The sequence below is a fragment of the Lethenteron reissneri genome, chromosome 68 (genome assembly GCF_015708825.2).
Source record: "Lethenteron reissneri isolate LAM-NWPU_2019-01 chromosome 68, ASM1570882v1, whole genome shotgun sequence".
Classification (NCBI taxonomy): domain Eukaryota; kingdom Metazoa; phylum Chordata; class Hyperoartia; order Petromyzontiformes; family Petromyzontidae; genus Lethenteron; species Lethenteron reissneri.
This window is the reverse complement of record NC_083846.1, coordinates 701,109-720,562: the sequence shown is the minus strand read 5'-3', so window position 1 is coordinate 720,562 and position 19,454 is coordinate 701,109. Positions and strand designations below refer to the sequence as shown.

General features: G+C 50.4%; 1 protein-coding gene across 1 annotated transcript; it reads right to left on the bottom strand.

Annotated features, from left to right (window-relative positions):
• Window positions 1-728: 728 nt before the first annotated feature.
• On the bottom strand, window positions 729-18,608 carry LOC133360417 (polypeptide N-acetylgalactosaminyltransferase 18-like). The gene is made up of 11 exons (XM_061579134.1): window positions 18,339-18,608; window positions 13,092-13,311; window positions 12,225-12,391; window positions 11,086-11,272; window positions 10,353-10,550; window positions 9,038-9,152; window positions 8,270-8,455; window positions 6,383-6,520; window positions 5,671-5,766; window positions 4,262-4,420; window positions 729-1,960 (listed from the first exon to the last, which is right to left on the bottom strand). Exons 1-11 carry the CDS (start codon window positions 18,592-18,594, stop codon window positions 1,820-1,822), a joined length of 1,863 nt encoding a protein of 620 aa, XP_061435118.1. The 5' UTR covers window positions 18,595-18,608; the 3' UTR covers window positions 729-1,819.
• Between the last annotated feature and the right edge of the window lie 846 nt (window positions 18,609-19,454).

Genomic DNA, 19,454 nt, shown 5'->3' with positions numbered 1-19,454 from the left:
GAAGAGAGAGAGGGACCACGCGCGAGTGGGGCTCCGGGTGCCACGTGGCGGTGTGTCTCTGGTGGCTGTCTGCCCGCTTCCCGTTGCCTGCCAGCAACGGGAGTGTTTGTGAACTGCAAGAAGTGAAATAAAAGGACCGATTCCACAAGCCGTCTCCAGCGTGTTATTACACGATGTGTAACGACGCAATTCCCCGATCCACAAATACTACGGAGACCTCATCGCAGCGATGATGATTCACGAATCGGCTTACTCCTGACGCGCTTATTATCTGAAAATTGTAATTGTAGTTGTCGCCCTGCGTCTACATCAGCCGTACGTGAGACTAAGAGGGAGCGAGTGGCCGCCCGGCACAGGAACGGTTTTGCTAGCAGAGGCGCGACTAGCGAAACAAAGGGGGGGGGGGGCATGGCAAGCACGCACGCCCGTCGCAGATTCACTCAAAGCAAAACTCCTTCAGTGTGTATTCACAACACGCAACGGTGTCTTATAAAACACGACCGCCCGAACTCAAGTAATAATAAATACGCGAGAGGCCGACGTAACGCGGATCGGGATCGACCAACTGGCTCCCGAGAACGCAAAGAACGTGCGCCGGTGGATGAGCGAGACAACTTGAGAGATCCAAGCCCGGGGTGTTGAGTGGACAATGCGGCCCCCCCCCACTCCCCTGAGCCCCCCCCCCCCACTCCCCTGAGCCCCCCCCCCCCACTCCCCTGAGCCTCCCCCACTCGCCTCTCCACCGGCGAGGCACGCGCAGTGCAAGCTGCCGTCGGCCGCCGTCGCTGGCCCCCCAAACGATGACGCACATGCACACACACATTAATACACACACAGAAACATGGAGACTAAAAGACAAAGACACACACACACGGATATGGATACACACACACACAGACACGGAGATACAAACGGATACACGCACGCACACAGACACGGAGACACACACACGCACAGACCGACACATACACACAAAGACACAAACACGGAGATACAAACGGATACACGCACGCACACACACAGATAAGGAGACACACACAGACACGGAGACACACGCACAGACCGACACATACACACAGAGACACAAACACGGAGATACAAACGGATACACGCACGCACACACGCAGACACGGAGACACACACAGACACGGAGACACACACGCACAGAGACACAAACACGGAGATACAAGCGGAGACGCGCACGCACACACACAGACACGGAGACACACACAGACACGGAGACACACGCACAGAGACACAAACACGGAGATACAAGCGGAGACGCGCACACACACAGACACGGAGACACACACAGACACGGAGACACACACACACGCACAGAGACACAAACACGGAGATACAAGCGGAGACGCGCACGCACACACACAGACACGGAGACACACACAGACACGGAGACACACACCCGCAGAGACACAAACACGGAGATACAAGCGGAGACGCGCGGGCATTCCCGTTGTGACGCCGGTGCCAGCCATGTCAATCGACACCCGCGCTGTGATATCGGCTCTCGCCGTGCAACTATTCCCGCGCAAAGCAAAACAAAATGCAGCCCTTCAGAAATCGGCACAACCGTGTTAACACAGCAGAGAGTTTCACTGTCGTTTCTTTACAGTTCTCCTCTTTTAAATATATATTGCTTAAAAAAAAACATCCCAAAGGCACAAATCAGTTGCCACCTCTCTTATCATTAATTATAATTATTATAGAAAATTTGGTCTCGCTCTGTAAACGATCATCGTCACGATCGTCATCGCCGTCTTCATCACGATGACGATGATGAAGAGGATGATGACTGGGATCACTTGGGGGGACTGTAAAACTCCACGATCCACTTCTTTCCGGTGCAGGGCTGGATGACGAGCCGAGCGCCAAAGCTCTCGCCCTCCACCTCTCGCACCTCCAGGCACTTGGCTCCGTCTCCGCTTCGCAGTTCTCCGTCCTGCAGCAGGGGCCACGCACAAAACAGATATGTACACGTGTGTATGTGCGCATGTGTGGAGGAGATGGAGTCTGCCTCAATGGCCCGCCATCACAAATCCCTATTTAACTCCATCAAAAAGTAACCTGCAGCGCCACACCGATTACCATCATTAGGGGAAAGAACGGTGATCCAATCTCCGACACCCAGGAACAGGTTTGCAGATTTGCTGAGCATTTATGGGAAGTTCTGGGGGAGGGGGAATCCCGCGACATAGAAAACATCGCGGGACAAAGTGGGGATGACCCTACTGAGGCTGCGGTGCCTCAAATATTGGAGGAAGACGTCACCCCCTGTGAGTGGCTGGCTGAGGTGCCATCTATTGAGGAAGTACTAAAGGCGATCCAGAGTCTGAGACCAGGAAAGGCACCGGGCAGAGATGATCTCCCAAGCGAAATGCTTGAGGGAGCGTGGCGTTTGTGCGCAGACTGCCCTACATGACATCTTAACAACAGTCTAGATAACTGGACGGGTTCCAAAGGATTGGAAGGATGCCCTTGTGGTACCCCTCTTTAAGAAGGGGGACCGCACAGACTGTAACAACTACAGGGGCATCTCACTCCTCAGTGTGGCGGGAAAGGTCCTGGCAAGGATTATTCAACATCGCCTTGCGAGGCACGCTGAGGAGAGGCTTGCGGAGCCTCAATGTGGTTTCAAGAAAGGGCGGTCCTGCACAGATGTCATATTTTCTGTGCGTTTGCTACAACAGAGGTGGAGGGTATTCCAACAAGACCTACATTTCTGTTTTATTGACCTGGTCAAGGCCTATGATACCATCAGTAGGCCTGGGCTCTGGCTTGTTCTTCGTGCTTTCGGAGTCCCTGACCCTCTGCTCATGCTCATTAAGGACCTTCATGATGGTGAGCAGGCCCGGGTAAAACTACGTGACCGGGAGTCAGAGCAATTCCCTGTACACCTTGGGGTGCGACAGGGATGTCCTGTGGCTCCAACATTATTTAACATATTTTTCGACCACGTAGTTCGTGAAGCCTTCAGTAGCTGCACTGGAGGAATTTCCATCTGGTACAAATACAATGGGAGGCTGATCGATGCCCGGGTGCGGTCAAGGGATGGCTCCCTATTGCTCAATCACATTATGTATGCCGATGATTTGGTAATTGCTGCTCATTCAGAGGAGGAGTTGGAGACGCTGCTGCTGCTGCTGAAACTGGAGTGTGCCACTAAGAGCTGGGGCCTTACCATCATCAGCCCCACCAAAACGAAGCACCTGCCTGGGTATTTTGTACCATCGGGCACTCCACCCCCACAACTCCCAATCGGTGATGGAGCAGTTGTGGAGAGTGGAGAGTTTCACATACCTGGGCAGCATGCTCATGACTGGCTCCGGTTTAACAGCAGAGGTTTCACTCCGAATCAGTCGAGCGGCATTATCGTTTCATCGGTTGCGTAACGCTGTGTGGAAGCTACCTGGTCTGTTGCTCCGCATGAAGCTTCGGGTCTTCTCAGCCACAGTCATTCCCTCTCTTCTCTACGCTTGCGAAACGTGGACCCCCCTAATGGAACATCTTTGCCGGTTAGAAACATTTAGGCTGGCCTGCCTACGATCAATCCTAGGTTTAACCAGGCTGGATTGTGTGAGGAGCACACAAATCCTCGAAAGATCTGGACAAGTCCCATCGGTCAGTTCCTCCGGCAGGCAAGGCTGCGTTGGCTAGGCCATGTAGCCCGCATGCCCAATCACCACATGCCCAAACAGCTTTAATTCAGCGGGATCAAGGGGGCTAAATGGGCGCGGCACTGGCTAGAGAAGAGAAGGAGGATGTGGAGCTGAGTGGACTTGCCTCTGACTGGTACCAGCGGTGTCAAGATTGGCCTCTGTGGAGGAGGCTCGTAAAGGACGCTACTGGGCAGTTGGAGGCAGTCGCCCTTCAACAACAACAGAGGGCGGTGGAGCGATGCTCACAACAACGAGCGGAGCGCCGGATGGCTAAAGCACAGCAAGTAGGCACAGTAGGGGGCACAGGTGGTGCATCAGCCATTCATCTCAGTCATCTCAGTCAGTCGACCTGTGGCACCTGGGTCTGCCCCGTGACCTCCTGCCAGCAGGCGTTCGACATTTTACACACACACAAACACACACAGATACACTAACAGATACACACACACGGATACACACGGGGGGGGGGGGGGGGGGGAGGCAGGACCCTCCTGAACGAGAGAGCCTTGAGTCATGGCGGTAAGGCGCTTCTAGGTATAAACGAGCGGAATGCTGTGAAGCGTCCACAGGTGCGGGCCACCCACCTGGAACTTGAGGATCCTCTCTTGCACCGACTCCAGGTCACAATCGAGCAGGGCGGGCTCAGTCCCTGCCTCGGACATCCCCACGCAGATGACTCCGGGAGACTTCAGGTCCACGTTAAAGCCCACCATGATCCTCTTGGTAGACGTTTCCACTGCCAACTGCATCCCAGAGCGTCGTTGTGCAATCACCGGCGCAAACGTCACGGTCAATCGAATTGTAAACGGCGCTGCGTATTTACTCTCCCAACGCACAACCGGTTAGCGCTGAACTCGTGACTAAACTGGCGGGCTTCTGTTTACATGACAACCCCTTAGCAATTAGCTGTGTCGGCTGGTGGTGGCGGGTTTAAACGACACATTTATATTAACGCGAGCTAACCCCAAAAAGAAACCCTATTATAGATAATATTGGTGTTGAAGGCCAACTACTGCTGCAGTGTGTTAAACTGACGTAGAGAGGGCCGTCGCGCTTGGGCAGGGGGTTTGCAACGTGCGGCGGCCGGAGCCGCGATGTGGTGGCTCTTGAAGTGACTGCGGTGCGGCTCTTGAAATTCGAAAAAAAAATGGCTCTTCTTGTTGTTTTGGTTGCCGACCTCTGACCATTGGAGTTCAGTTTGCGACGGGAGTCCAATTTACGATGGGCAAGGGTCGGCAACCTGCGGCTCCGGAGCAGCAGACGGCTCTTTAAGGAATCGTTTCGTGACGTTATTTATCAAGGACCACCACCGACTCGTATTCACCACAGTCCATTGTGAGGCTTTTACATTTTTTTTACCAAATTCGAAAAAAATGCCTTCCCACATTCGCCACTCGTCTTGCAGAGGCACGTGGTTTTTAAACAATACACAACGGACACCCCGGTTAATACCGCGATAGCGGCCGTAATAAATGCCAACGGGCCGTTAGCTTCAGGTTGCATGGCAGACGTTAAAGATGTCGTGGTGGCGTCACGATCCCAACTTTTTTTTTTTTACTCAAATGCAAATTACTCAGTTGGGAATCAAACACAGCAGCAATATTTGCCCCCCAACTTGGCAGGGCTAGAATGAAAGACAGTCTTTAATACTCTTTTCAGTCCTGAGGGTTTTATGGACTAGTCCAACACAAAACCCTCATATCTGTTTTTTTGTGTTTTGGTTTGTTGTCTCTCCCCCCGCACCTCTGATTAGCCACAGATTGCTACATACGGTTGCGAAAGTTTAACAGACATACAAACTACTATACACTAGACTACTATGGACTACACTACTATACAATACACTATACACAACACTATACGCTACTATATATTACACTAATATACACTACACTATACACGATACTATACACTACACTAAATCAAAGGTACGGGGGAGAAGGGGGGGTGAAGGACAACAAACTTCACGTGGAAGGGAAATTGTGACGAGCACCTGGGGTTGAAATCCATGGCAGGGGTGGATGATGGGGGTGTTCTTCTGGGGGTCGCCCCGGTCCAGGCACAGGTCCTTCCTCTCAACGCTCCTCATCTAGAGGGGCGACACCGGCCACAGCAGCAGCGCACACCACCATTACACCCCCGCGCTCTCCACCGCATCATTCGGTGCACTACGACGTATGCCCGACGTTTCGCCTCGTATGCCTGAAATAGGATCGGTTTGAGTTTCTTTTATTCCCCTCCTCCTTAAATGATAATTAACCAAATAATTAAATAATCATCACCAACAGTCTAAGTAGTCAGTTCTTCTATAACGCTTGTTGTTTTCATGACGCAAATTAGATATAATGCAATAAATGGATTAAAGAACAGATTTTTTTTTTCAAATGCGGATGCAAATTGGATATAATTGAGTGAACGGACTACCTCGCATGAGTAGGAATAAGAGGTTGTAACAGCTGCCTCGGCGTAGCATCACACACAAGGCATTGGAATGCTGCTGGATGCTTCTATATGCTACTCAGCCTGCATGCGCATCTCACGTGTTATCACTGACTGTGCTTCGCCCGATATTATATATAATTTATTATAACGCGATGTTTCCATCACGTAATGTTCTTCACAAACGCAACTACTACCGCGTTATTAGGAGAACAGACTCCATTAAGCGAACAAGCCAGGCCTGAACATGCAGAAGAACTACGCACCACGCCGTACTGGACGATATCCTTGTGGTTGGGCAGTGAGGGCAGCACGTTCTCCAGGTACCACTCGAAGCTCTTGCAGTTGAGCCGCTTGCGCAGAGCCACGCGGTCTGAGATATCGCCGATGTCTATCCCAGAGCCCTGTAAACAAAAAAAGACAAAGACCAACCATGTAGCTCTCCAAAAACCTGGTGGGGGGCGGGTGCTGCGAGTGAACACCAACATCCTCACCCAAATTTGATTCACCCTTTGGCTCAAAAAAGTTTCGCCTTAGATGTCCATTTGTTGAACTCCTCACTGTGAGCTCTACTCCAGAGCGAATCTGCCTCGCCGGAAGTCACGTGTACGTGATCTACATTGCATGATCTCCACCCACAAAAGGTTCTTAACATCCACATCGACTCATTGTTGAACTGATGTCCTGAGATGGGCCCCAGAGACTTCTCTTGCACACAACAACCCACTCTGGAGAAAAAAAGTCATCATGGCCAATCTCAATATTCCACATTGACCTTCTCTTGGCCACGATCATGTTAAGGCCATGCTGACAGGATCACCGCTGACTACGCTGACTACGACATTATATGGCCAAGCTCGAAAATCTCTGAGGCTATGAAAACACGGTATATTTACACAAGCCTGTGACAAAGTTTTTGATGGTTTTTCAATTTGTATCCAGGCACCGTTACTACTTTGTCTATCCTGCCTGCAGTAAGTTCCAGAGGTGGGACAAAGTAATTGTTATGCAAGTCCAAGTCGAGTCTGAAGTCATCAAATTCATGACTCGAGTCTGACTCGAGTCCAAGTCACATGACTCGAGTCCACACCTCAGAGGTGGAACAAAGTCATTGTTATGCAAGTCCAAGTCGAGTCTGAAGTCATCAAATTCATGACTCGAGTCTGACTCGAGTCCAAGTCACATGACTCGAGTCCACACCTCTGGTAAGTTCCACCGTGAAGAAGTATGGAAATGGCCGTGCCCACGCCCGTGGGAAAGACTGCCTCTCGCTGAGAGTAGTTCAAAAGTTGATTGACAGTTAACAGACAGTTGAGGGAGGAGGGGAGGGCTGGAATGGGAGAGTTTGGGTCATGTGATAGGGGCTGGCGAATCCTGCACAACCCCTCCCCTATCGGTAGCGAATCAGGAGGCAAGGGCCCAGAGTGGGCATAGACCAGGAAGGACGAGGCACAGGGTATGGGAGAGGATAGTCTGGTGGAGGGCGCATTGGGGAATTAAAGTGTGTGGACGGATGAGAAGGTGTTGAGTTCCACAGGCCACACGCAGATAATGGTACAGCTATACATATAGTGCCTTGTCGCGTGTGCCAGATTGGGTACACCCTGACGTCACATGAAGTGTTGAAGGCTCGCCAACAGGAAACAAAACAAGTTGCTGGTTACATGTAGGTGCATACATGCACAGACACCCATACACGTGTAGAGATATCTACCTACATAAAGACACACTAGCACAGGCACCTCAGACTCATCGAAGTGGGGGGGTGGAGTATTAACCCCCTGTCTGAGGTCGTGAGGTGGCGGAGTGGTTACCCAGCCGGTGTGTGGTATGACGAACGGGTGGTGCACGCCGGTGGACTCAGAGGAGGGGGAAGTCCCCTCCAGAAGGGTGTTCCTCAGAGGAAGGACTGTCCTATACAGGAGACGTTCACACTGAAGAAGGGATGGAGACCAGCCGAGTCCCCAGCCAGGTGCGCCGGCGTGGTAGAGGGCTGCGTGACGCGCCCCCGGAGTAGTTGCTAGCGGGGACTAGCGATGATGGTGCACAAGAGCCTAGCAGAGGCGGGGAGCTACCCCAGGCCGGCACGGCCTTGGGTGGAGTCAGCCCCACAATTCCTCTACCCTGCCTCGCAGTAACAGTGCACTGCGTACATTCACGGGTTGGTTCCAGGCCAGGTAGACATTCTTCTTGTAGTCGTCCATCCAGATCTCGGCCACGCGCAGCGCGTTCCTGCGCATGTGGATGCTCAGGTCCGGGGCGTACGGCTTGAAGTAGCGCTCGATGTGAGCCAAGCGCGAGCAGGGCAGCACCTCCACACTGCCCCCGCACTGCCACACCTGGACACGGGGTGGGGGGGAGAAGGGGGGTGGAGGAGAGAGCTGTCTGATCACCCAATAGATCTGCCGGTGTGATCCTTCACTCTGAATTAGGCTGCAAGATGGGGCTGGAGCTCAGTGTTTCTCCCTCTAGTAAGGAGGAGCCCAGCCACCATGACCGTCCACTCTGAACAAGGCAGCAGGCCAGCACAGTGATCTAATAATGCCTGTGCCGGTCTGTATGAACATGCACGAGTGAGTGAGTGAATTTGGTCAAAGTTGCATCTCTGTAGTAGTGTAGCGGTTAGCACACTGCGCTATGAACCTAGTTTATCAGAGTTCAATTCCTGCCCACGGCCAACATCAGGGACAGATTATCTGAACTGGTCCTGGGTCTATCCGTAGGTCAAATGAGTACCTGGGTGCAGTGTGTATACATCACCACTGGGGAGACAATGGGGGCAGAGCGTGGTGACGACTACCCAGCCCCTCGTGTGCCGTACTGCCCTTCAAAGGTGCTGCTACTCGCTATAACAGCACTTGCCCCAACAGTCTGTTAAGGCTACACGGGGGATCTTTGTCTGAGTTTCTGTGCGTCCTCACCCTGAGGCCCAGCTCCACGTTCTCCCCTCCGTACACCTGCATGCCTTCATCCAGAAAGCCGATCTCCTCCAGGTAGCTCTTGCTGGCCGCCATGCAGCCCATCACGATTGGACTCCTGGGGGGGGGGGGGGGGGGGTCAAAGCAACTTGAGTGAACTTGGCAAGCGAAAGGATTTTGAAGGCCACATGCAACGGACACATCATTCACTAGATACAATATTTTTTGATTTAACCAGGTGTAGTGTCTTCAGAACTTACTCACACCGACATGTTGAAACAAGTCACCTGCTTACACTTTATTCACCTGTTCTTGCGCAAGTTAAAGGCACTCCTATAACTATTTGTACAGTCACATATACTGAACTTCTATCCGCTCTTATCTATTCTGCACCTCACTTATCCTGCACTCAGGAGCTCTGCTCTCAGCGACTCAGCAGCTTCGCCCCCAGCTACTCCGCACACAGCGTCTCCGCACTCAGCTACTCCGCACACAGTGACTCCGCACTCAGCGACTCCGCACACAGCGTCTTTGCATCTCCACCGCTGCCCTCACCTACGCTCTCTCAGACCCACTCACCCATCTGTCCCGGGCGGGGGGTTCAGCCAACACCCGCCCGGCGACGGCGTGAGGGTTGAGGTCCCGTTGACGGCTGGAGTGGCAGCGGCGAGATGTCTTCACTCTTGGTTCCCAGCAAACAACTCCCCTCGCTCACACACACTCCTGCTTATATCCCCCTGCTCATCCCGAGTCCTCACGTGCTTTCACTTAAGCTGCCGCCAGGCCGGCGTCAGTCATCCCATTAATCTCTTATCATCACCCCCCATCTCCAATCTCCTAGGCGCCAACATACGGTCACAGCGTAGCACCAGTTCGACCTCAGTTACACCAGCTTCTCCCCTTAACTACTGTCGGCTTGTCTGTGCAAACCTCATGTTGCAACCCACACACCTGTTTGCCCTCAGTTGCACCCGCCTAACTGTGCACACCGCGTATTTCTCTCCTCTACACAGGTAAGGCCCCACTGAGCTATGCAGCTCTTTTTTCAGAAACGACTTGGCTATCACAAATTATAGCACAACGAAGTGGATTATCAAGTGGACATTTATAGTAAACAAATACTCTAAAAACGCACGTTTCTAAATGTGGAGGTAAAAAACAGTGGACCCGGAGCAAGATCCAAGCAACCACGGGGAGAGAGACACCGCAAACTCCAAATCTACAGCAAGCGTCAGGATCGAACCAATAACCTCCTGCATACCTGGGGAGGTAGTCAACATCTCCTAGCCAGCTCAGTCCGTTCGGGCGTGCGACTCACTTAATGGGGGCCGTGAGGTCCTTGTTGGTGATCCAGTCGAGGGGAGGCTCTCTGTAGGTGCACCACAGCTGCCAGGTGAACGTCTGTGCCTGCGACTCGTAGCGGTGTACGACGAACGTGTCGTAGTGCGTGTTGTCGAACACCGTGGAGACCACCACACGGCGATCCTCCTGGATTCGCGCCAGGATTGGCTCGGCCCTATGGGGAGGGGGGGGGGGAAATCGGTCATCGCCTTTGATTAGTGCATCGTGTAGAGCTCGTCGAGAGGAATTGATTCCCCTGTCGCTCGCCTTCAACAGACATAAAATTACGTCGCAACGTAGTTTATGCGAGAGCCGGGAGCTTATGGGACCCCGGGGTCCCGCCATAAGGTTCATGTAATGCCCAACAGTGTCCACCGGTACCCCTAGCCCGAGTCAACAATGGAAAGGCCCAAAAAGTAGAAATGGGCCGAGCCGTTGCGGGAGAGATTTCGGGACTCACTGGCCAACGGGGAACCCCGAGTTAGCTGGCTGGCGCACAGTCAGGGAGATGTGTGCGGTGGTGATGTCACTGCTGCACATCTGCACAATGACATCACCATGCATTCCACAGCCCATGAGCTGGATGGGTCACGCCTGGATGTCATCACGCCTTCCCCCACCCACCCCACCCACCCTCCAGAATGGCCCAATGCTGGTTCTGACGATCAATGGAACTCACGGTGCAAAGCGTCACGGCAAAGCGGACTCACCATCCAACGGGGAACTCCACATGGGCGTCCATGACGGCCACCACAGGCGCTGAGGCCGCTCGGATGCCGGTGACACGCGACGCGCTGAGGCCCCTCCGTCCCGTGTGCCGCTCCAGCCGGAATTTCACATGGTCGTACTTGCGGCCCAGCTCCTGGACGAGGGAGTCGAACCCTTCCTGCAGGTCATCTGTGAAGTGGTGACAACATCGTCAACCCCCGTGGCAGCCGTGTTACACGGGGCCATGACTGAGAGGCCTTTCACCAGATTCTGGTGGAGAGGGCGGTGCACAGCAATAATGATTCCCGAGTTTGATTCCAGATCAGGGCACCCTTCTACGTGGATCGGCACGTAACTCACTCAACCACTCTCGCACTCATCAGTATATTTGGAGTGTGCATCTCTCTCCCTGTGGTCGGGTGGATTGTTATCCAGGCCCTCCGGTTTTTCCCTCCAAATTTAGAATCATGCTTTGAGAGTATTTGGCTGCTTTAAATTTGCACGTACTAAGCCACTTCATTGGGATATCATGTATAGTCATGTCGCTCCTGAAAAAGAGCTATATAGTTCAGTGGGCCTTACTTGGTGAAATAAAACATAGTTTAGTTGTTAAATAGTTTTAGTTTATTTAATAATTCACGAATTAATTAACTCACACACTTGCTCATTTATCCACTCACACCCACTCAATTCCCACCCACCCAGTTCCCAACCACCCACAGAGCCACCTACTCACCAAATTTTCACCCACTCACTGAGCCACCCACTCACTGACTTACCCACCCACACAATCCCCACCCACCCACTCGGGTTGTCACCAGCCTGGAAACAGACATTCTTTGTTAAGGTAGTGGGAGTTTATTTGTGCCGCCGAGATCGGATACCAAAATTGCATTGACCCTTGCTGCAGGAAATCCGCCGGGCTGACAGAGAGAGAGAGAGAGATCCATCTCTCTTTCAGTTGTATCTGTGGGGGCGGAGGTGGAGGACGAGGTGGAGGAGAAATTGGAGAACGAGGTGGAAGATTACAGGGTCAAGAATTAGTAGGTGGAGGATTAGGAGGTGGGGAATTCGGTGGTAGAAAATTAGGAGGTTCAGGTGTAGGAGGAGAAGGTTGAGGTGGCAGCCCTGCAGCTCTCACCGTAGTCGCTGCAGTCGTCGACGAGGATGATCTCCTTGAGGAGGTGGTGCGGTGTGTTGCGCACGGCGGAGGTGACGGCGCGCAGCAGGATGGAGACGGCCTCGTTGTAGAAGATCAGCACCAGGCTGAGACCCGGCAGCTCTGACGGGTACCATTTGGTGCTGCAGCTGTGGTGAGGCACGGGAAAGGGGAAGTATGGTTAAACGATCCCTGGGACCAAAATTTTTAAATAAATCAAGTAACAAGAGGTACGATAATGAAGCGAGTAGAAATCGTAAGCAAGAAACGACCAATTACAAATCGCCAATCAAGATCCAACACGTTTAGTCAATTTTGGTGACCCAGATCATGATTGCAAATGAGACTCATCCTGGCCTATTCATTGATCTACTATAATTCGTGATTTAAAAAATACATGTTTTAGTTCAGTTCAGTATGTGAAATTGTAGTCGTTGCTCTACATCTACATTGGCGATATGAAATAAGAAGTAGCGATACGCTCTGATCAACGTGGGCCGTGTCTTGTTTGGCAAGGTAAATTTTCGAGAACAGCAAACAAACAAGTCTCTTCTTTCATTTTTGATATAAAAAAGCCCCAGAGATAAAAAAAAAATATCCGGTTTATCACAGACCCCCATGGTAGCGTATTACAGTAAACACGCACTTGCATTCACGCGTATCTCGTTTAGCAATCGTGTATACTGGGAGCTGAGGTAGACCTCTTACAAGGACGTAGAGAGATCTACAGTCACACTGACAGACATGTGGTTACATAGAGTTAAATACTCATGATAACGTTGCTAATAATTATGGTGGTGATGACAATAATGGCGACGCTGAGCGAGAGTGCGACTCCGAGTGGCGTACCCGGGAGGGCGGTTGTCAGGCACGTCGCGGTCGAGGGGCAGCCGGTCGCTCAGGTAGGCGTTGTAGCCGTAGGTGAGGAAGCGGGCACACGCCTTGCGCTTCTGCCGCGCCGGGAGGTCCTTGCCCCACTCCTTGAAGAGCGGGGTCTCGGGGTCGGGTACCCACTGGTTCCCCTCGCACACGACCTCTTTCTTCGATGTCCCATCGCTCTTGTGCAATCCTATACAAAAATCTCGTTAAGGATTCGTGGGCGATGGCGGGGGTAAGAAATGAACCATGGCTCAGTTACCAATCAATTCAATTATTATCCATACTGAACGTGTTTTGGTGGGTTAGATCGCATAAATGAGTCCTTAAACCCGGCACCACCACCCAACATGGCCAATTAGCAAGGTTTTTATCACGCTAACAAAATCATGCATATTGGTTGCTAGTTCAGCACTTACCAGTTGTATGTTGGAGAGTAAACACAACAATATAGGACCTTTTTTCCAGTATAAAAGTAAATTAAAAAGGTCCTCGTAATATGGGAACTTTTTGAAAAAGGTTTCTATTTGGTGTTTGAACATCTTAACATTTTAATACAGGTATTTTTGTTAGATCGCGTAAATATGTGTCGTTAAACCCGCCACCACCCGACACAGCCAATTAGTAAGGTTTGTCACGTAAACAGAACGTGCCAATTCGTCACAAGCACAGCACTAACTGGTGTGTTGGAGAGCAAAGCCACAATATTTACAATCTGAGTACAACGTTTCGCCAGTAATTACAACTAGCTTCATCAGGCGTATTTGTGGAGAAGTCCTCCTGTTTCATTCCTTAAATAGAGGAGTACAACATGTGATGGCATCACTTGTGAGCACTTCGTGAGCGATGTTGGGGGGGGGGGGGATTAATGAATGCATATAAATGACAATGGGTATCCATTGCCAGTTGGGGTATGTATTTATATGGTAAAGCTGTCAACAGAAGGTGTGTACCATATTCATTATACTTGTGGCAAATGCGATGGTGGGCAAGCAGGTTGAACACCAAATAAATATTGAATACTCCCAAATACAACTGTCAGCAGTGGCAGAACACGAGTGCCAACAAGGACACTCAATTGATTTTGATAATGTTCAAGTTCTATGCAAAAACTATTTACTACTTGCCAAGACTAATTACAGAATCTATCGGAATTGAGATTAAAAATGTTTTACCGTTCGGATAGCTACAGGCTTAGTGCTGTTTTTTCAGCGAATCATCAAATGACACATTGTTTTAATGCATGCCTATACAGGTCAGCATACTTCAATAGGGATGATCGTTGAACAATAACAGGTACGGCTATTTTAGTACACACAATGTGCATGCATACTGTACGTTAATTACCATATAAATAACCCAACCGTCAATGGGTTCCCATCGTCATTTATATGAATTAATTTACCCCCCCCCCCCCCCCCCACATTGCTCAAGAAGTGCTCACAAGTGATGCCATCACATTTACCCCTCTTTTTAAGCAATAAAACGGGAGGATTTCTCCACAAATCTAGCTGTCGCCGAATGAAGTGAGTTGTAATTACTCTCCAACACACCGGTGTGCTGTACTAGTCACGAATTGCCATGTTCTGTTCACGTGACAAACCTTACTAATTGGCTGTGTCGGGTGGTGGCGGGTTTAACGAAACATTGATATATTTATGAGATCTAACCCAATAAAACCTGTATTATAGATGATATTGGTCACGAAAGCCTACTAGGGGTTAATCTTAACAACGTTTTTCTGCCAAAAAGGGTTCAACCTAATCTTATTCTTTCATACCCACAACAATGTTTACAATTCGAGTACCCAGTGACATTTCCATTGGGAGACTAGCCAGAATACATATATAGGCGCCAAGGGTTGGGTTCGAAGCCTTCACATGTGAAACCTAAACAATCGTTATTTTTCGTGCCAACAATCCTCCCAGAACAGTGGGCATCGGTTGCACATTGCAGTGGAATGGGGAGCGGAGAACCGGGGGGGGGGGGGGGGGGTTCACGGAGCAAAGAGAAATAAAACAAAAACTCGTCACGACTTTGGGCGGCGAACACCGACAAACCGAGCAGCGAGAACGAGTCGACGCGTCCCGTGCGTGCCCACGGCAGCACCATGCGCGTTTACAGACATGCGCGTGTGTGGATGGCTCAGAAAATGAAACGTTAATATATGTATAATATGTGACGTTTCAGGCAATGACCCTTCTTCATGGTGTGTAAATAGATAGGCGCGGTAGAGAGAGAGTGACCTCCATGAACAGATGTAAATGTCCAGGTGAGAGCCAGAGTAAACTCTACCTTTCTACTGGACATCTTCCACAATTATGGCAACTTGCCCGATGATGCCGGTTGTAGCCACCAGGGAAACGTCACACCGACCCGATTGTTGAATGTTGTGTAGATCGCACTCCCCAACCACGCACTGGCGAGATGGTATACAGGAGGTCGTGTATTCGATCCCAATCCCGATACCTGCTGTTTATTTGGAGTTTTGCGGTTGCTCTATCTCTCTCTCTCCCTGTGGCCGCGTGGATGTTTTCTCCGGGTCCTCCTCCGGGTTTTCCCTCCACATTTTAGAAACATGCATTGCGATTATTCTGATTATGTTGCTGTTATACATTTCCACGTGGTGATAAGCCACTTTGTTGAGATATCATTTGTGGCCAGGTGGCTTCTGCAAAATAGTTAATACCTCAATGGGCTTCATCTCGCTAGATTAAAAAAATGTTTTTTTTATTTGCATATTTTTAAGTGATATGTTTACCTTTCCTATACTTTTCACTCCTGTTGTGTTTGTGTATTGTGTTTGTTGTTGTAACGTTCTGACCACGTGCCCCTACTGGACATCTGTGACAAAGAGCTTTATAGCTCCTCGGATTCCTCCTCCAGTATTAATACATGTTCTGATTCCTCCTCCATTGAAAGAGCGCAAAAAGTGGCAGGACCCTCCTGCAGAGACTTGAGACTCGCCTGAGGTTCATCTTGGGTAATAAAGTGGAGTGATGATGATAAACATTATAGAAATAATACAATTATTGTGGCCTCTAGCCTGTATATGACCCAAAACCACGCTCCCAAGTCATTGATGATTCTGGTTAGGTTGTCGATTCACACCACTACCAACTGCAACCACAACAAACTTTACAGGCTGAATATACCAAGCAAGGCTGTCCTGGCGATAAATAAGCATAATACAACAATAATAATAAAGATGAAGTAATTAATAAACGTGTCTTTTTACTGGATGCAGACAACAGCTGGGATGTTTATAGTGGACGTCCATAAATGACGTCACGCGATTTTGGACGATTTTTGACCCCCCCCCCCCCCCCTTCGACACACGGCATCACAAAATGTCAGACCCCCTCAAATATGACGTCACAAAGCTCTGCCCCCCCCCCCCGAAACAATAAAACATGCTTCAAATCGCTTTAAACTATTGTCATTGTAGTGCGTATTTAATGTCGCTTGTAGGAGAAAACATTTATTAAAAAGTCTATTTAATTAAGTAGAACGTGTTGTCTATATTTATTTAAAGTGGCGCATTTTGATGTGACGTCACATCTCTCAAACGCCCCCCCCCCCCTTGTCACACATCGTCACAAATGTCTGACCCCCCCCCCCCCCCCTAGGTGCGTGACATTATTTAAGGACGGCGCCATGTGGGCTTTACAAAAACAAACAAAGAATAACTCGCGAATATCTCGCAAATCACAGAGTCACCTGGACTGGCGAGGGTCTGGTGAGGGTCTGGACTGGCGTGGGCATGGACCTGGCGAGAGCCAGAACACTGCATAGGACGCACCAAGGTCAGTGGAGGGTGGTAGAGAGGAATGGGGGGGGGGGGTAAACCTGAGCGGGAGTTGGCAGCACGAGATTGCGATCTGCACCCTTGACTTCAGTTCAGTTCAGTTTCAGTTCATTTATTAGATTTCGCCCGGTGAGCCATTCGGCTCTTGAATCGGGTGCAACCGCAACAAACAGAAACATGGACAAGGAACATCTTAAAATGTTTACGCTCAACAGAAGAATCCAGGAAAAAGCAGCAAAGACTTCCAGAAAAAGCATCGCATATCAATGCCGTGTGACTTGGTGGAGATGCCAGTCGTAGGGGCATGTGGTTAGGGTTGAGTGTGAAGTGAAGTTCACGAAGAGGACAAGGGACCCCCACACCCATATAGATAACGAGAGGGGGACCCCCCCACACCCATAGAGATAACGAGGAAGGGGCCCCCCAAGTCCATGTAAATGACGGGGGGGGGGGGGGAGCATGCCCATTTAGATTACGAGGGCAACATAGTAATTGCCATGAATAAGGGCTATTGGCCGAAATGCCTATTATGGGTTTTCTTTTAATGCCACACACAGTGGTGGTGTTGCTATCGACAACCGTGTCGATGTCGTTATTACTGTCTGTGCACCAGCAGTATCGCCAACACAACACATGTTGCGTATGTAACGCGATGTTGATATATAATTGAAGTCTGCTGTGAATCCCGTCGTCTGAGCGGTAATGGGCCCATCCACAATGAACTCTCCCATATGGAACACGTCCTCCTGTTAGCTCTGCTTCTTCTGATGCTACTGCTGATGTTGGTGCCGATGAACCGGATAACAGGGTGGTCATAGCAGGACGAGGTAGGGGTGCCGCGGTGGCAAGGAGATGTTAACTACCTCGCCAGGTATGCAGGAGGTGGTCATCGCATGGATTTGTCTCGAGGTCCTCTGGTTTTTCCCTCCACATTTAGAATTGATGTCTGTTCAGAGTATTTGGCTGCTATAAACTATTTTATTTTACCAGCTAAGGCCGAATGAGATGTGAAGCTGTTTTCAGTAGCGGCCTGGCTATCACAAATTATAGCTCAACGAAGTGGCTTACCATCATCATCATGATCACGTGGAGATGTATACTCTCAATGTGGGACATGTTTCTAAATGTGGAGGGGGAAAAACCGGAGGACTCAGGAGAAAAAACCCATGCAACCATGGGTAGAGAAAGAGAGAGAGACGCAAACTCCACATATACAGAAGGCATCGTCAGGCACGAAATCGAACCCATAGGCTCCTGCACATCAGGCGAGGTAGTTAACATCTCCTAGCCACCACAAGTGCCCTACACACTAACATGATGAATCCGCCCTATTGGGTCACCGCAGTCAAGCTCGCCCCACACACACACACGTGCAGTGGTGGTCCCACGCCGACTCCGCTAATCGCCGTCACCTTTGAGGATCTTCTCCAACATGGTCTCGATGTCGTTGAGCTGCTCCGTCAGAGTCCCGTCGTTGAGTGTCTCCACCATTGGCCCGTTGGCGACCCTCTCGAGAGAGCGCTGGAGGGCGCTCCCCTCGCGGCCCGTCACGGCGTCCCGCGACGTCGTCGTCGTCGTTGTGGAGCCGCGCTGGAACCAGAAGAGGTTGACGAGGCACGAGAAGAGGAGCGCCACACACAGCAGACTCGACCTCCTCGCTACCGCCATGCTGCACTCAGGGTGCCTCCTGCGGGGACAACACGAACTCGTGAACTCACGACAGGAACAACGATGCAGAGGGATCGAGTGTTGCCCCCTCGCGCAAGGAATGGGTTTCTCCGGACGATCCGGCTCATTCCCACGTGTAGAGATGCTCGTTAATGAGCTGAATGCATCTTGATATGTAGCTCGATAAACATCATCAGCGTCGTTGCGTGAAATAAAAAAAATATATATCAGCAGACAATGCATCTGGTCTAACACTGGTGTAGAGACAAGGCCATCGAGAAGGCTGTCCCTGGTGGAGGCCAATCCGTTTCAAAGACGTTGCGAGCATTATCAGGGCATGTTTATTTGCATGTTTTTCACAAGTATGTGTGATGACTTGAACAAGGTATCTATTTGGAATTTCGACATCTTCACATACCTCCTGTTTCATTGCTAGAAAGAGTAAAGCCTATTTATATATGTTTCATCATTTTGATACAGGCAAAAAGGGTCTCATTCATGTTGCAGTCTCTCCACATACAAACAATTAAAGCGTTCCTTGACATCCCATCAGCCACACGGCCTTCCTGTGAGTTCATAGTTTCTGCAGCATTGGATCAACACGGGCAAATAACTCTGGACTGGTTTCGACATTGAGTGTCTCATCAGGAGAGTCTGGCTTGTGACTGCGTGAATGAAGGGACGAGACAGATGCGCTTTCCGCGGCCGTCTGGAATGCTCTTCCTTCCCATATTAGGAAGCCACCGGAGCTATCCATTTTCAAATCATGTAGATTGACAAATTAATTTCTTTAGAACTAATTGTTATGTCTAGTTTGTTGTCCTTCCCCCACACCTCACATGAGCACGATTGCCGACGTA